The sequence below is a fragment of the Serinus canaria genome, chromosome 2 (genome assembly GCF_022539315.1).
Source record: "Serinus canaria isolate serCan28SL12 chromosome 2, serCan2020, whole genome shotgun sequence".
Classification (NCBI taxonomy): domain Eukaryota; kingdom Metazoa; phylum Chordata; class Aves; order Passeriformes; family Fringillidae; genus Serinus; species Serinus canaria.
The window spans coordinates 45,927,582-45,945,297 of record NC_066315.1 but is presented as its reverse complement, the minus strand read 5'-3'; the positions used below and the strand labels follow the sequence as shown (position 1 = coordinate 45,945,297).

At 37.3% G+C, this 17,716-nt stretch overlaps 1 protein-coding gene across 1 annotated transcript in view; it reads right to left on the bottom strand.

The window, feature by feature from the left end:
• Positions 1-17,716, bottom strand: part of AVL9 (AVL9 cell migration associated) — a 41,788-nt gene that overhangs the window by 5,183 nt on the left and 18,889 nt on the right. Inside the window, exons 4-15 of the mRNA XM_009086221.4 lie at positions 16,242-16,313; positions 15,334-15,423; positions 14,898-14,964; positions 14,189-14,229; positions 13,060-13,098; positions 9,552-9,621; positions 8,396-8,961; positions 5,477-5,611; positions 4,477-4,696; positions 2,992-3,109; positions 2,232-2,285; positions 250-338 (exon numbers count right to left, since the gene is read on the bottom strand). Coding sequence (XP_009084469.2) covers positions 250-338; positions 2,232-2,285; positions 2,992-3,109; positions 4,477-4,696; positions 5,477-5,611; positions 8,396-8,961; positions 9,552-9,621; positions 13,060-13,098; positions 14,189-14,229; positions 14,898-14,964; positions 15,334-15,423; positions 16,242-16,313 — 1,561 coding nt within the window. The remainder of the gene's footprint in view (positions 1-249; positions 339-2,231; positions 2,286-2,991; positions 3,110-4,476; positions 4,697-5,476; positions 5,612-8,395; positions 8,962-9,551; positions 9,622-13,059; positions 13,099-14,188; positions 14,230-14,897; positions 14,965-15,333; positions 15,424-16,241; positions 16,314-17,716) is intronic.

The window sequence follows — 17,716 nt, the reverse complement described above, 5'->3', positions numbered from 1 at the left end:
CTTCCCATATTCACCTCCAGGCCACACTGGAAAAGGGATATACACTAATTTCTTTACCTAGCTACTTCTCTTTCTGCTAGTACACAATATATGGGGCCTCAATCAGCAGCTGTACCCTTCAAAATGTTGCTCTGATTTGTGCATGTTATAAAGTACACTTGGACTAAAACAACATACAACTGAGAAATAGGATGCTTCTTCAAAAATGATCCAGCATAGATGTAAACCGATTTTAAATAGATTTATTACCTACAGCTTTTCCAGTTTGTACCACATTCCGGCTGGTAGAAACCATCACATTCCCAATCTTCTTTCCACGTTCACTGTTTTGCACTGAACTGAACAAGAGAGAAATTGAAGACTGTTAATTGACTGACTTATTATTACTTTCAGGTGTAAATAAACTAGTTAAAGTATGTATCATTACACACAGATTTACAGAGCATACATATATATACTTCATATATATGGTCAAGCCTAACTCCTGTATTCATCTTATCCAGAGATCAGTTAGGCAAGCTCCTCAGATGAGGAAAAGATGCTGCCAGCAGGACAGGAAATCAAAACACCCCATGGCTCATCCTTACACAGCACACTTTAAACCTTTCACAGACTCCATCAGGTTGGAAAACACCTTTGAGATCATGGAGTCCAACCCAGGACTGAACACCACCCTGTTAACCAGACCTTGGCACTGAGTGCTACATTCAGTCCTTCCTTAAACACCCCCAGGGACAGTGACTCCACCACGTCCCTGGGCAGCCCATTCCAATATTCAATCAATCTTTCCTAAATGTTTACCAAAATGTATTTATGATCAAAATTACAAAGTCATATTTTCAGTAGTTTTGGGAATTCTTAGCCCTAATACATAACCTTTAAATAGAACAGCAAGTGTAAGTGATCAGTCCTTTTTTCTAGATAAAGCTTACTTTGTATCTTTGTCCAAGATTAAATTTTTGATCAAGGACAGCTTACACTCATGGTTTTGTTAAAGAAATGCAAGAAAATGACAGACATGATCATCATTTGGAAAGAAAAGCACAAAAGCGACTAGTTCTACACAAATACAATCACTTGAAAATAATTAATTTCTCTTAGTTTTAAATTGTAACTTTTAAGTCCACAAAGTCCAAGGCTTTGCAAACCCATTAACGTGAAACTTATCAACACATAATGCCTATTCTTTCCCCATTTTCAAAATCTTCAGTGCAGATGGAAAAAGCAGAAAAAACAGAATACACCAAAACCAAGTCTAGGCTCAGTTTGCAAAGGCAAGAAATTTTGATGAGGATCTGGTATCAAAGTCCCACCTGCAGAATAAAGGCACTGTTGTAAAAATAGTTATTATTAGAATCACACTAAGAACTACTGGTCCTTTTACACTGATGTCACAATACCCAGAAGAGATAGCAACTCCCCTTTCAAACAAGAGGACAAAACCAGCCCAACATTATAGACACCTCCAGAGCTTTCAAATTAAGATTTGTAGAAAGATCATCCATTAATAAAAGAGAGAAAGACTGTTATTTTATGGTCAGGAGAGCTAAGTGAGAAAAAAATCCATCTTGCCTGGTGCATAAACCCCAGGCTGAATTCTGACTTCAGTTAGAGCTGAACAGCTATGGAAAAAACAAGCACCACTGAGTTGTAGACTTGAATTTTAAAGGCGGCAGTTGGGATCAACTTAATATTCAGCTGACATAGTACAATGACATAGTACAAGAAGACTATGCAGAACTCATTTGAAACTTGTATATTGAAGGAACTGAACCACATCTCACGATGCATACAGTGAACTGAGTTTTAGAACAATGCTGAATTAAAAACCAGCTAAATAGAAAGAAAAAAAAAAGCTGTTTTCTCCTAATAATGAGAGCCAAAGTCAAATAACTGATGGAAGTTTTAACAGCTTTAGCTGATGAATTAAATGTATAGTAGATGTATAAAAACCTTATAATTGCAATGCAAAAAATCAAGGCTGTATTATTTGATGTCCAACACAAAACAGCACATTTGCCTTTTTAAAAAAATTATTATTTATTTCAGGCAAATGTTTCATCTTTAGATGTGGTGCTATTTTGCAGCAGAACTTTTGAGTATAGTTTCATGAAGATGGCCAATTTGAATCTTGATGAGTTCATTATAGCAACAGTTATGCAGCTATTGATATTTGACCAAACTTCTAAAAAATACTGTCGTGGTTTGAAATCAAAGTACTATGTACTTACTGTGACAACCTTAATTTAACATCTGATACTGAGTACTGGCCCTGGAATGGATGGCTAGAAAAGGAGGAAAAAAACAAGAAAAAATTAATTTATTTTTCATTATGAATCTGTATCACACAATTATTAGCTGTATTCCCCTCTGTGACTTACAAAAAGAAAAAGAAAGTTTAAAAAATATTTTGCAGATATAGTGCTCTATCACTTCACAGAAGTCTGGGCTGCAGTGACTGTTCAATGACAGATTTCTTATGAGCTACCTGAAAGGTGCCTTCTATTTACAGATGAGATATTAACAACCTTTCTACACTAAGTCAAAAGCACCTCTTTCCAGCAGCACACAGCAAATAGAAAACATCCCTTAAGTAGACCAAAAGAGCTTTGTAGGTCTAAGGAAAAACCTTTTTCACACTACAGCAACTGACAACGTAAAAGCAAACAAAACCCACAGTAAGCAGAACACACACAGAGCCAGCAGTGCTAACAAGCCTGGCATTGTCAAATGTCTCAGTAAAAATACACACAGAACAGCCAGCTCCCCTCTATCCCACCAGTGACAACCTTGGACACAGCTATTCCCTGCACACCTGGAAGCAATTGACACAAAGCAGAACCATCTGAGGACAATTCCTGAGGAATGACAAACTTTCTGTAGCTGGGGACAGCTGACAATCAATTTGAACAAGCTTCACTTCTCCTGACTATGTTTTTCTTCATAAAAATACTGCTGAGAACTAGAGTAAATACTACAAAGTTTCCTTACCTAGAATTTACCTCTGCAAGAGCTGGATGCTTGTTGCTATTCCATACTCTGTAGTTGTGGGTATTTTTCCAGGCTGTTACAAATCCTGTTCCAAAGTCTGACAAAATCTTTTCATTGTCTGGTAAATTAAAATAAAGAGAATGTGAAGAAATTCATTAGAGATTTAATAATTACAAGACAAATTACTTTTTTTCTTGTAAGAAAAAAATTCATTTTCCAGGCTCTTATCAAGTCCATAACAATTAGAACCCCAGTACTAAAACCGGGGTACTTCAAAAATGGTTTATTTTTATTATAAAGTGTCAAAAATACACAGTACCAGGACAAGAGGGAAAAAAAAAAAGCTAAAAATTACTTTTCTTATTTTTAATTCATTTATAAAGCTCCAAGAGCTCAACTGGGAAAAAAAATCCAAATTGACTTTTTCTCTGGGGGATGAAAGGAAAGGGAAAAGAATGACCACATAGCAACCAAGAACAAAAACAATTTGCACTGATCTTGGTCAGATACACTGGGTTTTGCTGTACTGTTATTACTCATTCAAATTAAGTACCTCCCAAATCCATTCCAAAACTGCAGTAGGAAATACTGTGGAATGAACTTATAACAACAACCCCTTTAAAACACTGAGTATAGGAAATAATTTAACAGCCAGCCAGTGAAGTAGTATGAGTTCCCAGAAAACCCTGATATTTCATATCAATCTGGTAATCTTAAAATATTAATTTTGTCAGACCAAGAACTTAGCATCTTCCAGACTTTAAAATCAGGTTCTCAATCCCATGTTTTGTCACATATACCACAAAACAAAATCTGAACTTAATTGGTGTGAATAGAGAAAAATCATTATGAGAATGAAGTTAATACAGTGAGTGCAGGGCAAACTAAACATTTTCCACTAATAAAAAACACTGATTCTTTTATTTATATTCACAAAAAAGGTTGGAACATAGAGAAATCCTTCTAATGCAAAGCAAAAAATTTTGAGCTCCAGGAAACAAAACCTTATAAAGCCTGTAGATGACACTTTTCATAGTATGTGAATCCCTACTTAGGACCATAGCAAGAAGGGAAAAGAGCTGGAACAGTCTAGCAAAACTTCCTGAAGACAGATGCTTTACTTATGTCTCCTTGAATCTAGTAGTTTCCCAAAATTAACTTCAGGTTGCGACACAGTCTAGAAGACACTCAGATTTGTAAGTCTCATCACATACAGGTTGCAGGTACTTCTACTTATGAGGAAAACTATTAAATCAAGGAGAAGAAGACATTCTAAAAAGAAAGTGTCTGTAACACTGTGAATTAAGGATTAATAACAAGCTTGTCAAGAAGTAACTAAGACAGCCAAAGACAACTGAAAAAGCAGCCTAAAGTGAAGCTTTAGGCAGAGGGAGATCCACTGACAGACCACACATCAGTAAGAATGAAGCAAATGCTTGACATGTCCACCCTCATCTCCACCCCTAGACAAGGTATCTGTTCTACCTGGTTGCAGCACAGCAGCAAGCAGTGCATGAAGATAAGCACTGAACTGAGCCCTGATCCACTCATCTCCTCCTTCCCATCCAGTGCCATCAAGGAACACATCATCTCTGTTCTCAGTTACGTGCTTCACCAAGTAATCTGAAAATCTCAGGTCAGCAGTTGTTGGGTTCAGGATCTTACGGAGCTCTGGATCATGGATTTGCACATGAGCATCTTCTATCTGTTTGAAATAATTCCAAAGGTAAACATTTATCTAAATAAAACCGCTTATACAAACTTACACTACCACCTAAATCTAAACCTCATTCCCCAAAAATACCAAGAAGAAACAAATGGCCAAAGAAACAATGAGCTAACTGTTCTCAGAAAGTCAGATACTGCTCTAAATTAATCCAGAATTTGATCATTTCCCTGGCACACAGTAAAAGCTGCTTATTTGACAGGATTTGGCAGAAAGTTTGGCAGGGGAAGCATGGTGCTCTTTATCACCTCTATTTATTAAGGTTATTTATTACCTATATGGAAGCATCTTTGGTTACCAGACGCTGATTATATAGTTGTGTCTATTTGCTAGAAGTGACACAGTGGGTGTTATTAGATGCTGTGTTTTTACCCTCTTGATTAAATCAGATGGAAGTCAAATCAGTACCTGCATGTGATTCTCATCTGCAAGCACTTATTTTTGAAGACCTCACTAAAAAGCCATGGAAAAGCCCAAGATATGAAAAATGAAATTACATCAGCCACACAAAAAAAAAATAAAATTAACAAGTGCCTTGCAAATTCAAATATCAGATACATATAAAAACATGGACAATAGTTTCACGCAGCCTATCTAATCCTGTCCTCTCAAGTCATAGAAACTTAACAAACTTCTGCAGCTGAGAATTTATTTCATATGGAAGGAATACAAAATTCAGACATGCATGTGAAAGAAACTGTAAAGCTCCATTTGAAGCAGAATCTCAGCTCCCCCCAGCTGAAATGCAAAGATTCATACTTCCACAATTGCATCACTCAGGTGCTTCTGCTGACGGAACAGGATATTAGTAGCTCCTGCAACAAAGCCGCGGACTGTCACATCCGACAGGAGGTGATGCTGCTGCAGCGCCATGTACGGCAAACACAGGTACCCCTAGAGCAACAGAGACATTCAGGGAAATAACATTTAAAGAAAGAGGCTCAAAAAAAAAGTGATTCAAAAGTTTTCCTAATAAAAGCCAACATATTTCACCCAGAATGAACCTTGGTTATTACAGTTTCAGCCACAATCATCTGTTGCTCTGCTACATGACATTTGTGAAGTGAATTAAATTTTTTAGGAGATTGTGCTGCCTTTCAGTCTCAGGATTGAAACTGAAATCCAAAGTAAAGGACAAGAGTTTCATGTGTTTGTAAGGCAACAGAATAAGCAGTATAAGAGCAATAATAAGCAACAAGAATGAGGCCTCAGGTCAGTTCAGAGACAAGAAGCCAATGGAGATGAGGATTCATCCCTCCAGTTGTGCACACAATGTCTTCTGGTAGTCGTGAGGCACATAATGCAGGAAAACTAAAGACAGCTATCCACATTTTGTGGGTGGGGATTTCCAGACACCAGAGAGAGCAATCAATTTTTGATAAGCATATGCAAGCTTGCTTTAAGAAGGAGAGGACAGAAAGCAACACACTGTGCTTTTTAGCCACTTCAGGGCTGTAAATTAATCTAGTATCCTATGCTCCAATTTAAAAATAAAACCAAAACATTTTGAAAAAAGGCTTTGAGTTAGTCATTGAGGGATTATTGAGAGGCAGATGTAGGTAAATTCCTCTTTAAACATAGGATCAACATACTTCTGACATCTAATTCCAGCTGTTCAACTGCATAAAGCCCAAAGCAAATTTATTCACTACAGCTAATGGCACATTGGACAGAAACAAAGAGCACACACACTTTATCACCCAGTGCATGGTAATTGGAAACATATGGAAGAAAGGAGCATAACTACTCCATTTTGTTGTATTAGACACAGGGATGGCCTTAGAGATGACAAGCCCTTATCAGTTGAAAACAAACAGTCTGTGTCACAGGAACAACGGTGCTTTGAAAGGAATCACAAACCTAAGATGGAAAGTTTTCAAAAAATACAGCTTAAGAAACAGGAAAAGGAAGGTTTAATTACTGTATACTAGAGTAGCAAAGTCTGGGAAATATTTGACTATTTAAAGTATCAAATGTCAGTTTACAAATGCACATTTGTAAGTACAACTTTTATTTTCATGAACATGTTCCATTCTTTTTTAAAAGAGTGCAGATGAAATGACTATTAGATCTGATAGAACCGGTACTAAAGAAACAAGTACCACAAGCTATTTGCCCTTATGCTCAGGTGTTCCTGGATAATGTATTATGCCACCTGGCAAAACCTCCTCCCATTCAAATTTGTCAGATTTATTAGTCTTTCCATGGCATGGCATAAAACAACCCTGTGTTAAGAGCTCTAAATGAGATGCAAACTTTCCAGTAAGTGGTTAAAATTGTAACTTTGAATCAGATTTTTCTGCTAACTCAGACATGCAAAGCCCTTTCTGCTTTTAATTACACTGGCTGAACTCAAGTGAAAAGTGCCTTTGTGGAACAGAAGGCAAACATGTAGAAACTGTCAGCTTCCTTAAAATTCTTTTCCATTTGATGAGCACAGCAGACAACCAAAAGTTTGCACTTGGAGGTCCCCTTATCAATTATTTTATTCTTGCTTTCCATTTAGTATTTTCAAAGAACAAGACTAAATACAATTTACAGGCTATAGTTCACATTAGACAGATCATAAGGACAAACATCAAATGGAGATCTTTGTTGAAACAGCATTTCTAACGGTGACACGAGGCAACACAGGGCAATGACATTTGAGCTGCTCACTTGGGCCCACACAGTGTACTATTTCCAATGAAAGCTACAGTGAGAAACTGACACACAATCATAAAGTACAGTATTCTGTAAGGAAATGCAAATAAACCCCTGCAAAGGAAGAAAAAACACTTTGAACATTAGCAGTTTGAGAAAATAAATCTGAATCTCCTATCTTCCACTATGGGCAAATGTTCATTTAAAAGTTTATTACATTAAAAACAAAACAATGAAATGTACTATATAACTTCTTTTACTGATAGCAGTATCTTTAAAAGGGATGCATTTTATCTGGTTTTTATGGGAAACTAGCCCTACTAAGCAGCCCTACTTACCAGACCTATTGCTTGTTATCTGACTATGCCTACCAGAGTCCTTAGAGACTCTGGAATACCTGGAGTTCAGTTACGAATCAGTGCTTAAAATTCAGCAGCTCAGCACCATGTATAGAGAAAGAGACACAGACAAACAGAAAGAATTATCATAGACAGGAGGGTGAAATTTCATCTCGTATATTTTTTTATGTGTGTATATATGTATTTATATACACATTTTGTGCATACATACACATAAGCATTTAAAAATACATATATAGGTATAAAAGAAAAGAGGAAAACAGACTTAGGTGTCAGCAAAGGTAGAGCTTTCAGAACCTTTGTTTAGATTAAGATATCTAAAGGCTTCTGAAGTGCTCTGATCTTGCCCTATAGGCTAGATCACCAATTCCTCAGAGTAAAAGAAAACTGCAGTTTCTGCTACATTCAATTTATTAACCACAGTGGAGATGCAGGTTACCACCCTGTAAAATTGAAAAAAAAATTGCAAATAGTATTAAAGTAAAGCTATGAAAGTGGAATGCAAATATGCTTGCAAGGTCCTCTCAGGCCTTTCCACCTGCCTAGGAGAGACCATACTAACATGTTTTGGAGAACCCTACTGTCCACCTGGAGCTCAGTAAGCAAAATTATTAGCCACTTCTGGAAAGAAAAAAAGTCTTTCTGAGTTCCCAGGTGCCACAAAGAACATGCTTACCTTTGTAAAAATAGCCAGTGGCATCCCATACTGGTCCTCTTCCAACCCAGACACCAGTCCTTGAACAAGCACCGTGTGCCCTGTGTTTGCCTGGGGCTGCACAGTGATGGGAAGGCCTTCGGAGCTCACGCCTTTGCTCCGAAGATTTCCCGCCTGTTCTGATGCTGGATTCTCACGTTCTCCTTCTTTCACATTAGCCTCCTCCAAAATGCTGGGATCCAGGGTCTCCCAGTCACTTTCTGAGGATGCTGGAGAAGCACGGGAAGGAACTTTCAAGCGCTGCACAGCTCCATTGGAGGACTGAGCTCCATTGGAGGACTGAGCTCCATTGCAAGCCTTCTCGGCCTGGGAGAAAGGCACATTTGCTTTTTGACCTTCCAGTGAATTATCTCCTGCCATCTTTCTGTCTCCCTTTCCCATTCCCAAAGTTGCACTCGAAGCATCAGCAGCAGACACAGAAACATAGTCATCTAACCGTGGTGGGTTTTCCTGCAAGCCAGCATCCTCTGATATGCTCTTTCTTGGTCTGTACTGCGAGCAGTCACTAAGACCATGTTCAATCATACCTGGGAAGAACAGCAAACACAAGTATCAGCATCTCAATCAAAATTTAAGTGACTTTTGTGGGGGGAAAAAAAATGGCTTTTGTGTACAGAGAGGAAATAATGTAATTTAAAACACTACTTTGGGGAGGGAGGGTGTGTTAAATAACCCAAACCCTACACTTTCTCTCCTAAAGAATCTGCCTTAACATTCTGCTTTAAGAAGACTGGTTAGAAGCTTAGGATTAGCAAGGTTAGGGGTTATGTTTGTTTGTTTTTAAGAGCACATGTGGAAGGAAAAGTTTATATTTTGGGGCTTTAAGGAACTCAACAGGAATGTGTTAATTATTCAGGGGCCCCATCTATGTTACCCACAGGGAATACAGAAAATCCAGTGGCTCCAATTAAGCACAAGAAACAACCCATAAAGTGCGAGTAGTAAGTCTTAGGAGGTGTGTGCATAGTACATGGACATGTACACGAGTCCCCCATTTTTCAGGCAACATAACAACCTAACTTCATTATCACATGAGTTGATTTCCAAGTGACAGACACAACCTGTCTCAGTTATCACCAGAAAACATACAAAAAGAAGTTCAAACTTCTTTTCTTACCAGGAAAGAGTGACAAGACAGTCATCAGAGCTCCCACCAATCTATTTACAGGAGAAATATAAAACAGCACCTGGTGGCAGGAGGGAAGGCAATGGGAAGAAGAGAGAATGCAAGAGAGGAAAGGAATTAGGGAGGGGAGAATGAGAAAAACAACATTATACTTATGCATGACAAATGACACATGCAAACTATGCAAGGCACTGCTTTTTATGTTATATTAGAAAGTCTGCTCACTAAAACTTCCTACAACAGTTCAAAGTAAACATTTAGATATGTCTACAGAATCCTTATATAATATTTGTAATATATTTATATATATATGCACACATATGTTTGTAACACACTTCTCAGTTATTCAGGTTTTTCTACGGGTTTTTAAGACTTTTTCCAAATTGATCCAGTTACTGAAGAACTGACAGAAAAAAGTTGTTCCTGGCATGCTGCATAAATTCTTGCTCATTTGTAGTACATTAAATTCTCTGTTATAAATCAAAGAGGCCAAATAATCTCCATCCCAGCATACAGATACAAACCTATGCAAAAACATTTCTTTTAAGGAGTTATATTAAGGATATGTAGATAAACTAAAAATAGGATAAATGCTGCATGCATTTATTACAATAATATTCATATGTAACGAAAAAGATTTTTTAGAAACAGAATACATGAGTGATACTAACTTTGGTAAAGCACTTAAGGCATAACATGGGAAAACAGAATCTCCTTAATTAAATCAGGGAGACTGAAATTAGTAAATTAGTTAGGAATTCAAGAGGGGGTGTCAAAGGCTAGCAATGAAAGAAGAAATAGAAGCCAGACTGAATATTACTACTGGAATTTCTTCAAAATAAGCCTTCAGGGAAAAAGAGAGGAAAAAGGGAAAAAAAAATAAAACAACAAAAACAAACCAAAACAACCCAACCCAAAAAATCCCCATAAAAGTAAACATGTCTAAAAATGCCAATTTTACATCCTTAATCAGCACAATATCAGTAAAAAACCATACATGAGCATTACAAGGAATCAAGAGTGCAAAGGAATACAGAAAGATCTAACTTTATGACTGTGCAGTCCAGTTTAATAAGCAGATGTTGTAATTAAAAGAGCAAGTTTGTGGACTTAGTCTTCATAAGAGACTTCTATGGAAGAAAGACACTTTAGAAGAGACTGATGAATAATAGCTCATGTCCCACTAGTGTTTGCCAGTCAACAAGCTAGTGAACTGATGGGACAAAGAAAGACCTACACAGGCTTAACACAGGCCGAATGATATTTAATGGTACCACAGTTGGAAACAGACTCTGCATATTATCCTAGGCATACTACCAAAAACATTGTGCAAGATAAGTGAAATAGCAACAACCACTGAAAAAGTATGATGAGATGAACAAGCAGCTCATCTGTGGAAAGAGTTTTGGTTGACTCCAATGGGAATAAAAATGTCTAACTTTAAAGATGTTGCTTTATAATGTATGCATGAAAAATGCATGATATAATAGCAATGAACTGCAACAGAAAGCTTGTGATACTCCCACAGGTTTAGATTCTCAGACACCATGCATTCTTAGCCAAGCTTATTTTTAAGCCTACAGAAATAATTAAGCCTATAAAGAAGTACCTTGTTTTAAAGAAATCTATTCTATTGTTTGGGTATACCCCTAACTTAAAGCAAATACTTTTCTGTATTTGTTTCATTGGGTCCCTCTGCCATCTTCCTGTCTATAAGGATTCACTACCCCTCCCAACCCCACTACATGGCCTACTGCATTTACATCAGCAAACTGGGTGGTCCTGGCAGCCGAAATTGAAATGATCACCATCTGGAAGTAGTCTTCCAGCCTAATAACCACTGAGAGGGGAAAAAAATTCTTTTAGCCTGTGGAAAAACATCAACCAAATTGCTACAGATTAAAGGAAATTAGTCTGTGGCATTTTCCAGATCAAGGAAAATTGGCATTATGAGTGGCTTCTTGCATATTATATTTAAAGTCTTTGAACATACAGATTCCCACAGTTATTCTGAAACCATAACATTTACCAAAAAACAGGCAGTGCCTGAAAACCAAAACTTTATTTTGAAATTGCAAGTGTTGTCTTCCTGTCAGAGCTTAGGAAAAACCAGACACAAAGCAACCTGCAGGTTTGTTCCATAAGCATTCAGTTACTTTCAAAACAATTTTGTATGTTTGAGTAATGTGAACACACTGGGGAAACCCTCTCTTTCCTCTCTTCCCGTGCATTTGCATCTTGTGGTTTGAGCAGTTTCACAAATGAACTGTAGCTCAGTGAAGTATTTTCTTTGTACATGTCCAAATGCTGAACTGATCTGGTGACCCCTACTGTGTCATAATTGTATTTTCTCAAGTGTACTTTTTGCATAGCCTTTAATATAGTAATCTTCAGCATATGCCTTCTTAATGCAGAAACTGCATTTATTCTCATCAATAAATACTGAGAACCCTCAAGGTATATCTGACTTACAGAATGAAGTGACAAGTGCAAAAGCTTCGGGGAAGCTGCTACATCTATTTTAAAAGAGAATAGCATATTTACTGCCTCATGAAAGATATCTAGGTCTTGGATATAGACTTAAACAAACACCTCCACAACAGTTTACAACTTATAGGTTAAATCCTACTGACTTTTCAGCTGCAGCTAACAGGAAATTCTAACATGCCTTCCCAGTACTCTGAAGAAGTTGGGTTTTAGTACATCAGGTTCACTGAAGAAAAAGTAGCATTTGGGAAACTGAAACAAAGCTTTAAATAACATTTTTAAAGCAAAACAAAATCCCTGTATAAATATGTCTGGCAGCCGACACAGTCATTCCACTCTAAGTTCTTGCCCTAGGGCATTAACATGAGCACCAAAGAAAATGAATGTCTTGATTTCACATCTGCTTTCCCATTTTGCATATTACACTTAAATTACTAAAACAGCACTGCTTCTGAGGCAGTGAGATAGCCCAAAGCAAGCACTGATCCTAGAATTCAACAGTTATTACCAATTTATAATCTGAGTTCAGCCTGACCTAACAGATACAGCTCTCTTCACTGTCTCCTGCAGGCGTCCATGGAATTCAGGTCCGAAGGACACTTCTAGCACTCGTTTCTTTTGGTCTATTTAAAGCCTGAACCAAAAGTTCTACTTAGTGAATCTCTATAAAGCTGTGCCTTTTTAGATACCCATATTTCCTATCAGTTCCTCCACACAGGTACCTATCTGCATATCATTTGTATCCCATCCTATACGTTACAGTAGGTTATATTTCTCTGGTCACATTTCATCACATTTTACTTTGGCTGTAATAGCAATTAAAGAAACAAAGTCTGGACAGAGCAGAAGTGGAGGCAGATGTATAGGTCAACACATAGCAGTTTCTTTAAGCCTAATAACCTAATTTATATATTGATGCAAATTTGTTGATATGACTTCAGATGCTTCTATTTTACAAATGAAAAATATTTAACAGCTGTTAAACTACTTGACTCAGCTTACAAAATGTTACCTTTTTCTCTAGAAGAATCAATTTAAAAAGGATCAAGACCTGAAAAAAAAACACAAAAAGAAAAATATGGTGAGTGAACCAGTGCCATTTCTCAAAAATAATGTGCCAGCATAACCTCTTGTTCAAGGTTTTGTGTTAATCACTGCATAACAATCAAATGACCAAATGCATTTGACCAGTGAAAACCAGTGTTCCAATACCCTTTCTCCACCTGAGCACATATTTAAAAATAGCAAGAGATGAAAAAAAAACCAAAAAACAACCAAACCTCCACAAAAAGAACTGTGTAATTTGAAGCATACACAGCTTAGCAGAAAGAACATGTTGCACAATTCCAACATTTTAAAAAAAAGTAAACTACATAAGCATAAAAGACTTCCTCCACAGAATTACTGAAAAAAATCCAGCAAAATACCAAGAAGAATATTCACCTCACCTAATTTTAGGCATCTAGATCAGAAGTGGCTGTCCAGACTCTCTATACTCAAGGAAAAACACAGATGCTTCTGGGCTATGATTGGCAGACATCTGAACTTAAACAAAAAATGAGTTCTACCCCAAAAATCTACTGAGGTGCAAATACACCATGAAATTCAGATTCTCAAAGTTGTTTCCTTGATGCATCTCAGTTAATAAGACTCTAAATGCTATTTGTACTTTAGCTATAGCACATATACTCCATTTCAACTGAAATTAGGAAAAAGAAGGACAGGTCAAAAGTCCCCTTAGGTTCTGTGATGGCAGAAGCCACAAAATTTACAAAACACAGAAAAAATGCTCCAAATTGTGTCTGCACAGACTTAAGCAATAGTCTTTTTATCACATTCATCAAAGGAGAAACAGGAAATAGAAACAAGATCACAAATGAGATAGGATTTGCACTTTGGAACAGGACTAAAAAATGTCCCACAAACCTAGAAATCTTCAGGAATCCCTCAGACTAACAAAACTCCTTAGTCTGGAATGTGCTTTCACTGAAGTTATACAAGTGGAATTGGAGGGGAAAATCAGTACTTAGGAAACAGTCTTCTTACTCCTAGCTCAGGTATGTCGAGATATGTTTATTTTTCTGTTATATTTCTATTTCTAAATAGTGCAGTCCTTTAAACATCTAGTAGAGAATACCTACCTTGTGTCTAAAATGGAGAACAAGATCCCGAGGAGACAGACCTGAGACACCAAAAAGAGAGCAATTATTACAATTCAACAGCTGAAAGAGATCCTAATTTACTTCTTGTCACCATTTCTCAGCATGTGGGAGATACCCATCATGGATTCTGTGTCAACCTGGTTATTTCAATAGCAGAATTAATACAAAATTCCTTTTTTTTTTTTTTTTTTTTTTGTGGGAGCAAGAATTCATTGACAACAGAGACAAGAATAACATGAGTAGTTGTGCTCTGAGTTAACACCTGATGGCTGCCACAAAGTATTAAGGAACCACTGAGGTAAATACTACATTCTGCATTCAGAAAGCACAGGGAATAGTCAGAACTGGGTGGTGAGATATCCTAAATAACAGGTTATAAGATGCAAGATTGAACAATTTGATGGTGTGGGGTGCTGAATCTAAAACTTTAGAAGGTATTGTTTACCAAAAGCAGATAAACAGCTGCTAATCAGACTGTTAGGTCAAGGAGTAATATGGTTCTCAACCTGCAACTGACTCTTATTATGAAAGCAACACTACATTTTCCATTTATTTAAATCCATTAATAAAGAAATGCAGACCTCTGGTGCTTAACCTGTTCATGCACATCAACAAATTAGCTCAGGAGAGGCAGGTGTTGTTTAGTGTAAGATCATCTCTGCTGCTTTGTACAAAACAAGTCACTTACCAAGATAAACTTGTGACCCTTCTAAGGAAGTATTGCCCAAGGAACTATTCATATGATCATAAAGTTCCTGCAAAAGTTAGAACACAGGCAAAAAAAAAAAAAAAAAAAGGTGTTAATGGCATATGGCCACATAAAATCCAGAATAAGTAAAATTAACTTATTTAGGGATTTTAATGGCTTACTCCAGAAAGCCAGCAAAGTTTTACTAATGGAATCAACAGAGATACAGGCTGACAACCACACTTGTATCTTGTAACAATCAGAAAGTTGACTCTCTGTCAGATTAGGGTAGTACACTTAGTTCAAGTTAAAGTATTACAAGAGCTGAATAACTGAATGACTTATGCAAAAGGAATATTTGAGTATTAAATTAAAATACTAAAGATTGTGGCCATACATTGAAAACTGTTCTGTGTGGATTTTACTGGAAAGTTACCTTTAGAATTGAAATTTGTGAGAAGTCTTTTTCTTCAAAATATGCATGTGTGATGAGTTGCAGCTTTGCCTGAAGTAACCCATACAAAGGCTTGGAAGAAAAACAAACACAAAAGCAAGTGAATGAAACTATTTAGTCACTTATTTTGAACTATAATCTTCTTCTATGCATATGTTGCAATACTGACACTTTATTATACACAGAGTTCATGGATGAGCAGTCCTCAGTAGCTAACTTCCAGCATCTTTCTCCTGCACTCATTTTAAATGATGATAATTACATTTTCTTTCCATTTGCATGTACCATACCCTCACTGAACATCTTTCTGGAAAAGTAGTTTCCTACTTTAATGCTTTTCATAATAGTAATAGCTTTATTAATTGTCTTTCTTCAGCTTTAAGCACAAAAAGAATTTCTGTTCCCTGCCTGGTGACCAGCAGCTTTTGATGAATAGGGAGAAATAAAATATATCTCTTCAAAACAAGAATATGCCGTATGTGTGGCTATCAGAAAACCTCCCTCACAGTTGAAGGTGGTAGCCTCTAGCCTCTCCAGCTAGAGGATCTTTGAGGCCCTTTTCAACCCTATGCATTCCAAAAATTACACCAGCCAAACTCCAGCCAAACTCCTCAATTCTACCACATGAAATTGAGTTAGCAGCATTTAAGAAGGATCAGAGTATCCTCATCCATAACAACAGGCAACACTTTTCCAGTTACAAGCAGATACCACAAATCAAGGCAGCTCACTCAAATGCCACAGCCTTCCAATTCAATTTTACTCCAGCATTTTGTTACTGTGAAATGGTTAAGACAGATGTTTGAAGCCAAATGTTCCAAATAAGAATATGGAAGAACAATTGTTAAGGTTACCTGAAAGTGTTTTGGGAGTTCAACAAACATTCTTACCAACTGACTGAGAACACAGACACTTTTCTGTACAGTTTCTCGGGTGATGTCTGCTTGCCGCACTTTTAATGCCTAAGAAATAGAAATATTACAGCATTTTTACCCAAACAACAATTTCAAAAATAATTATTTTCCAAGTCTAGTTGCCACATACTACTCCCCAATTTAAACAAATGCCTAAAACTAGCTATCTTCACTGGTGGAATATCCAAACCGCGCAACAGTATGCTCTTATGTTTTCACAAGAAATAGGCTGGGAAGGAGGAGCACAGGTGTCATCCCCTATGTTAAGGAATGGCTAGATTGTGAAGAGCTGCCTCTCAGAAACAGCCACAAACAGGTCAAGAGTTTGTGGGTAGAAATCAAGGACAGCACCAACAAAGGACACCTGGCTGGGGTCTACCACAAGCTGCCTGATCAGGGGGAGCCTGTCAACAAGGCCTTGCTTCAAGAATGGCAAGCACTGTGCTCGCAAGCTCTCATCCTAATGGGGGAATTCAACCACTTGGATTTTGGCTAGTAAAGCAATGAGTCTGTGCATGCCCCATCCCTGGCAGCTTTCAAGGCTAAGCTGGATGGGGCTTTGAGAAACCTGGTCCAGCAGGCATCATCCCTGCCCATGACAGGGAGTTGGAACCAGATGATCTTTAAGGCTCCTTCCAACCCAAACTATTGTATGTTGATTCTATAATTCTACCTAGTAAGAAGGGTCATAACACTGACATGTCAGAGCTGTATTCTCATCTCATTATGTCCAGCAAAGATCCAAACACAGCTGTGATGATGGGCAAAGCACTATTTAAAAGACACTAGTGTGAGAAATAGGAAAGGGCATTTTAACTCAGGGGAATGTATGGGAGACAAACCACAACACACCACTCGCTCTTCTCTAACATCATCTGTGAAAATGGACCAGATTACAAAGTCTCTGCTTAGAAATTTCTTGTTTCACATTCAAGCATCTTTTTTGAGCCACTCATAAAATAAAAGCTTATCCACAAAATAAACTGCATTCTCAGCCAGAACAAATGGTCCCAGCACTTAACATCAAACCTAGAAATGGTAAGGGCAGAACACACACAAATTATTCACTTAACTGTATAAAACAGAAATGTATGGACTGCAGCCCACACATCAAAAAGGACATATGGAGAGAGTGCTAGAGCTGTCATATGAAACACATTGGGTTTTATTCTAGTTGCTCCAAAGAGTTCATTTTAAATATCTATTTATCTTCCTAATTGGTTACTAAAAAGCATAAACTGGAATCAAGAGCACAATGAAGCCAAGTTATTGCATAGTTAAATACAGCAAGACTCTAAATCACAGAATACAGCAAAGGCTGGTGCAAAAATAATGACAAAAACCAACATGGAATTTAGTTCAAAAGAAATGGAATTAAAAACTGCAAGAGTAAAATTTCTCCTAGAGCAAGAATTGGAACCTGAAATATAATCAAGATGTAATTAACACAG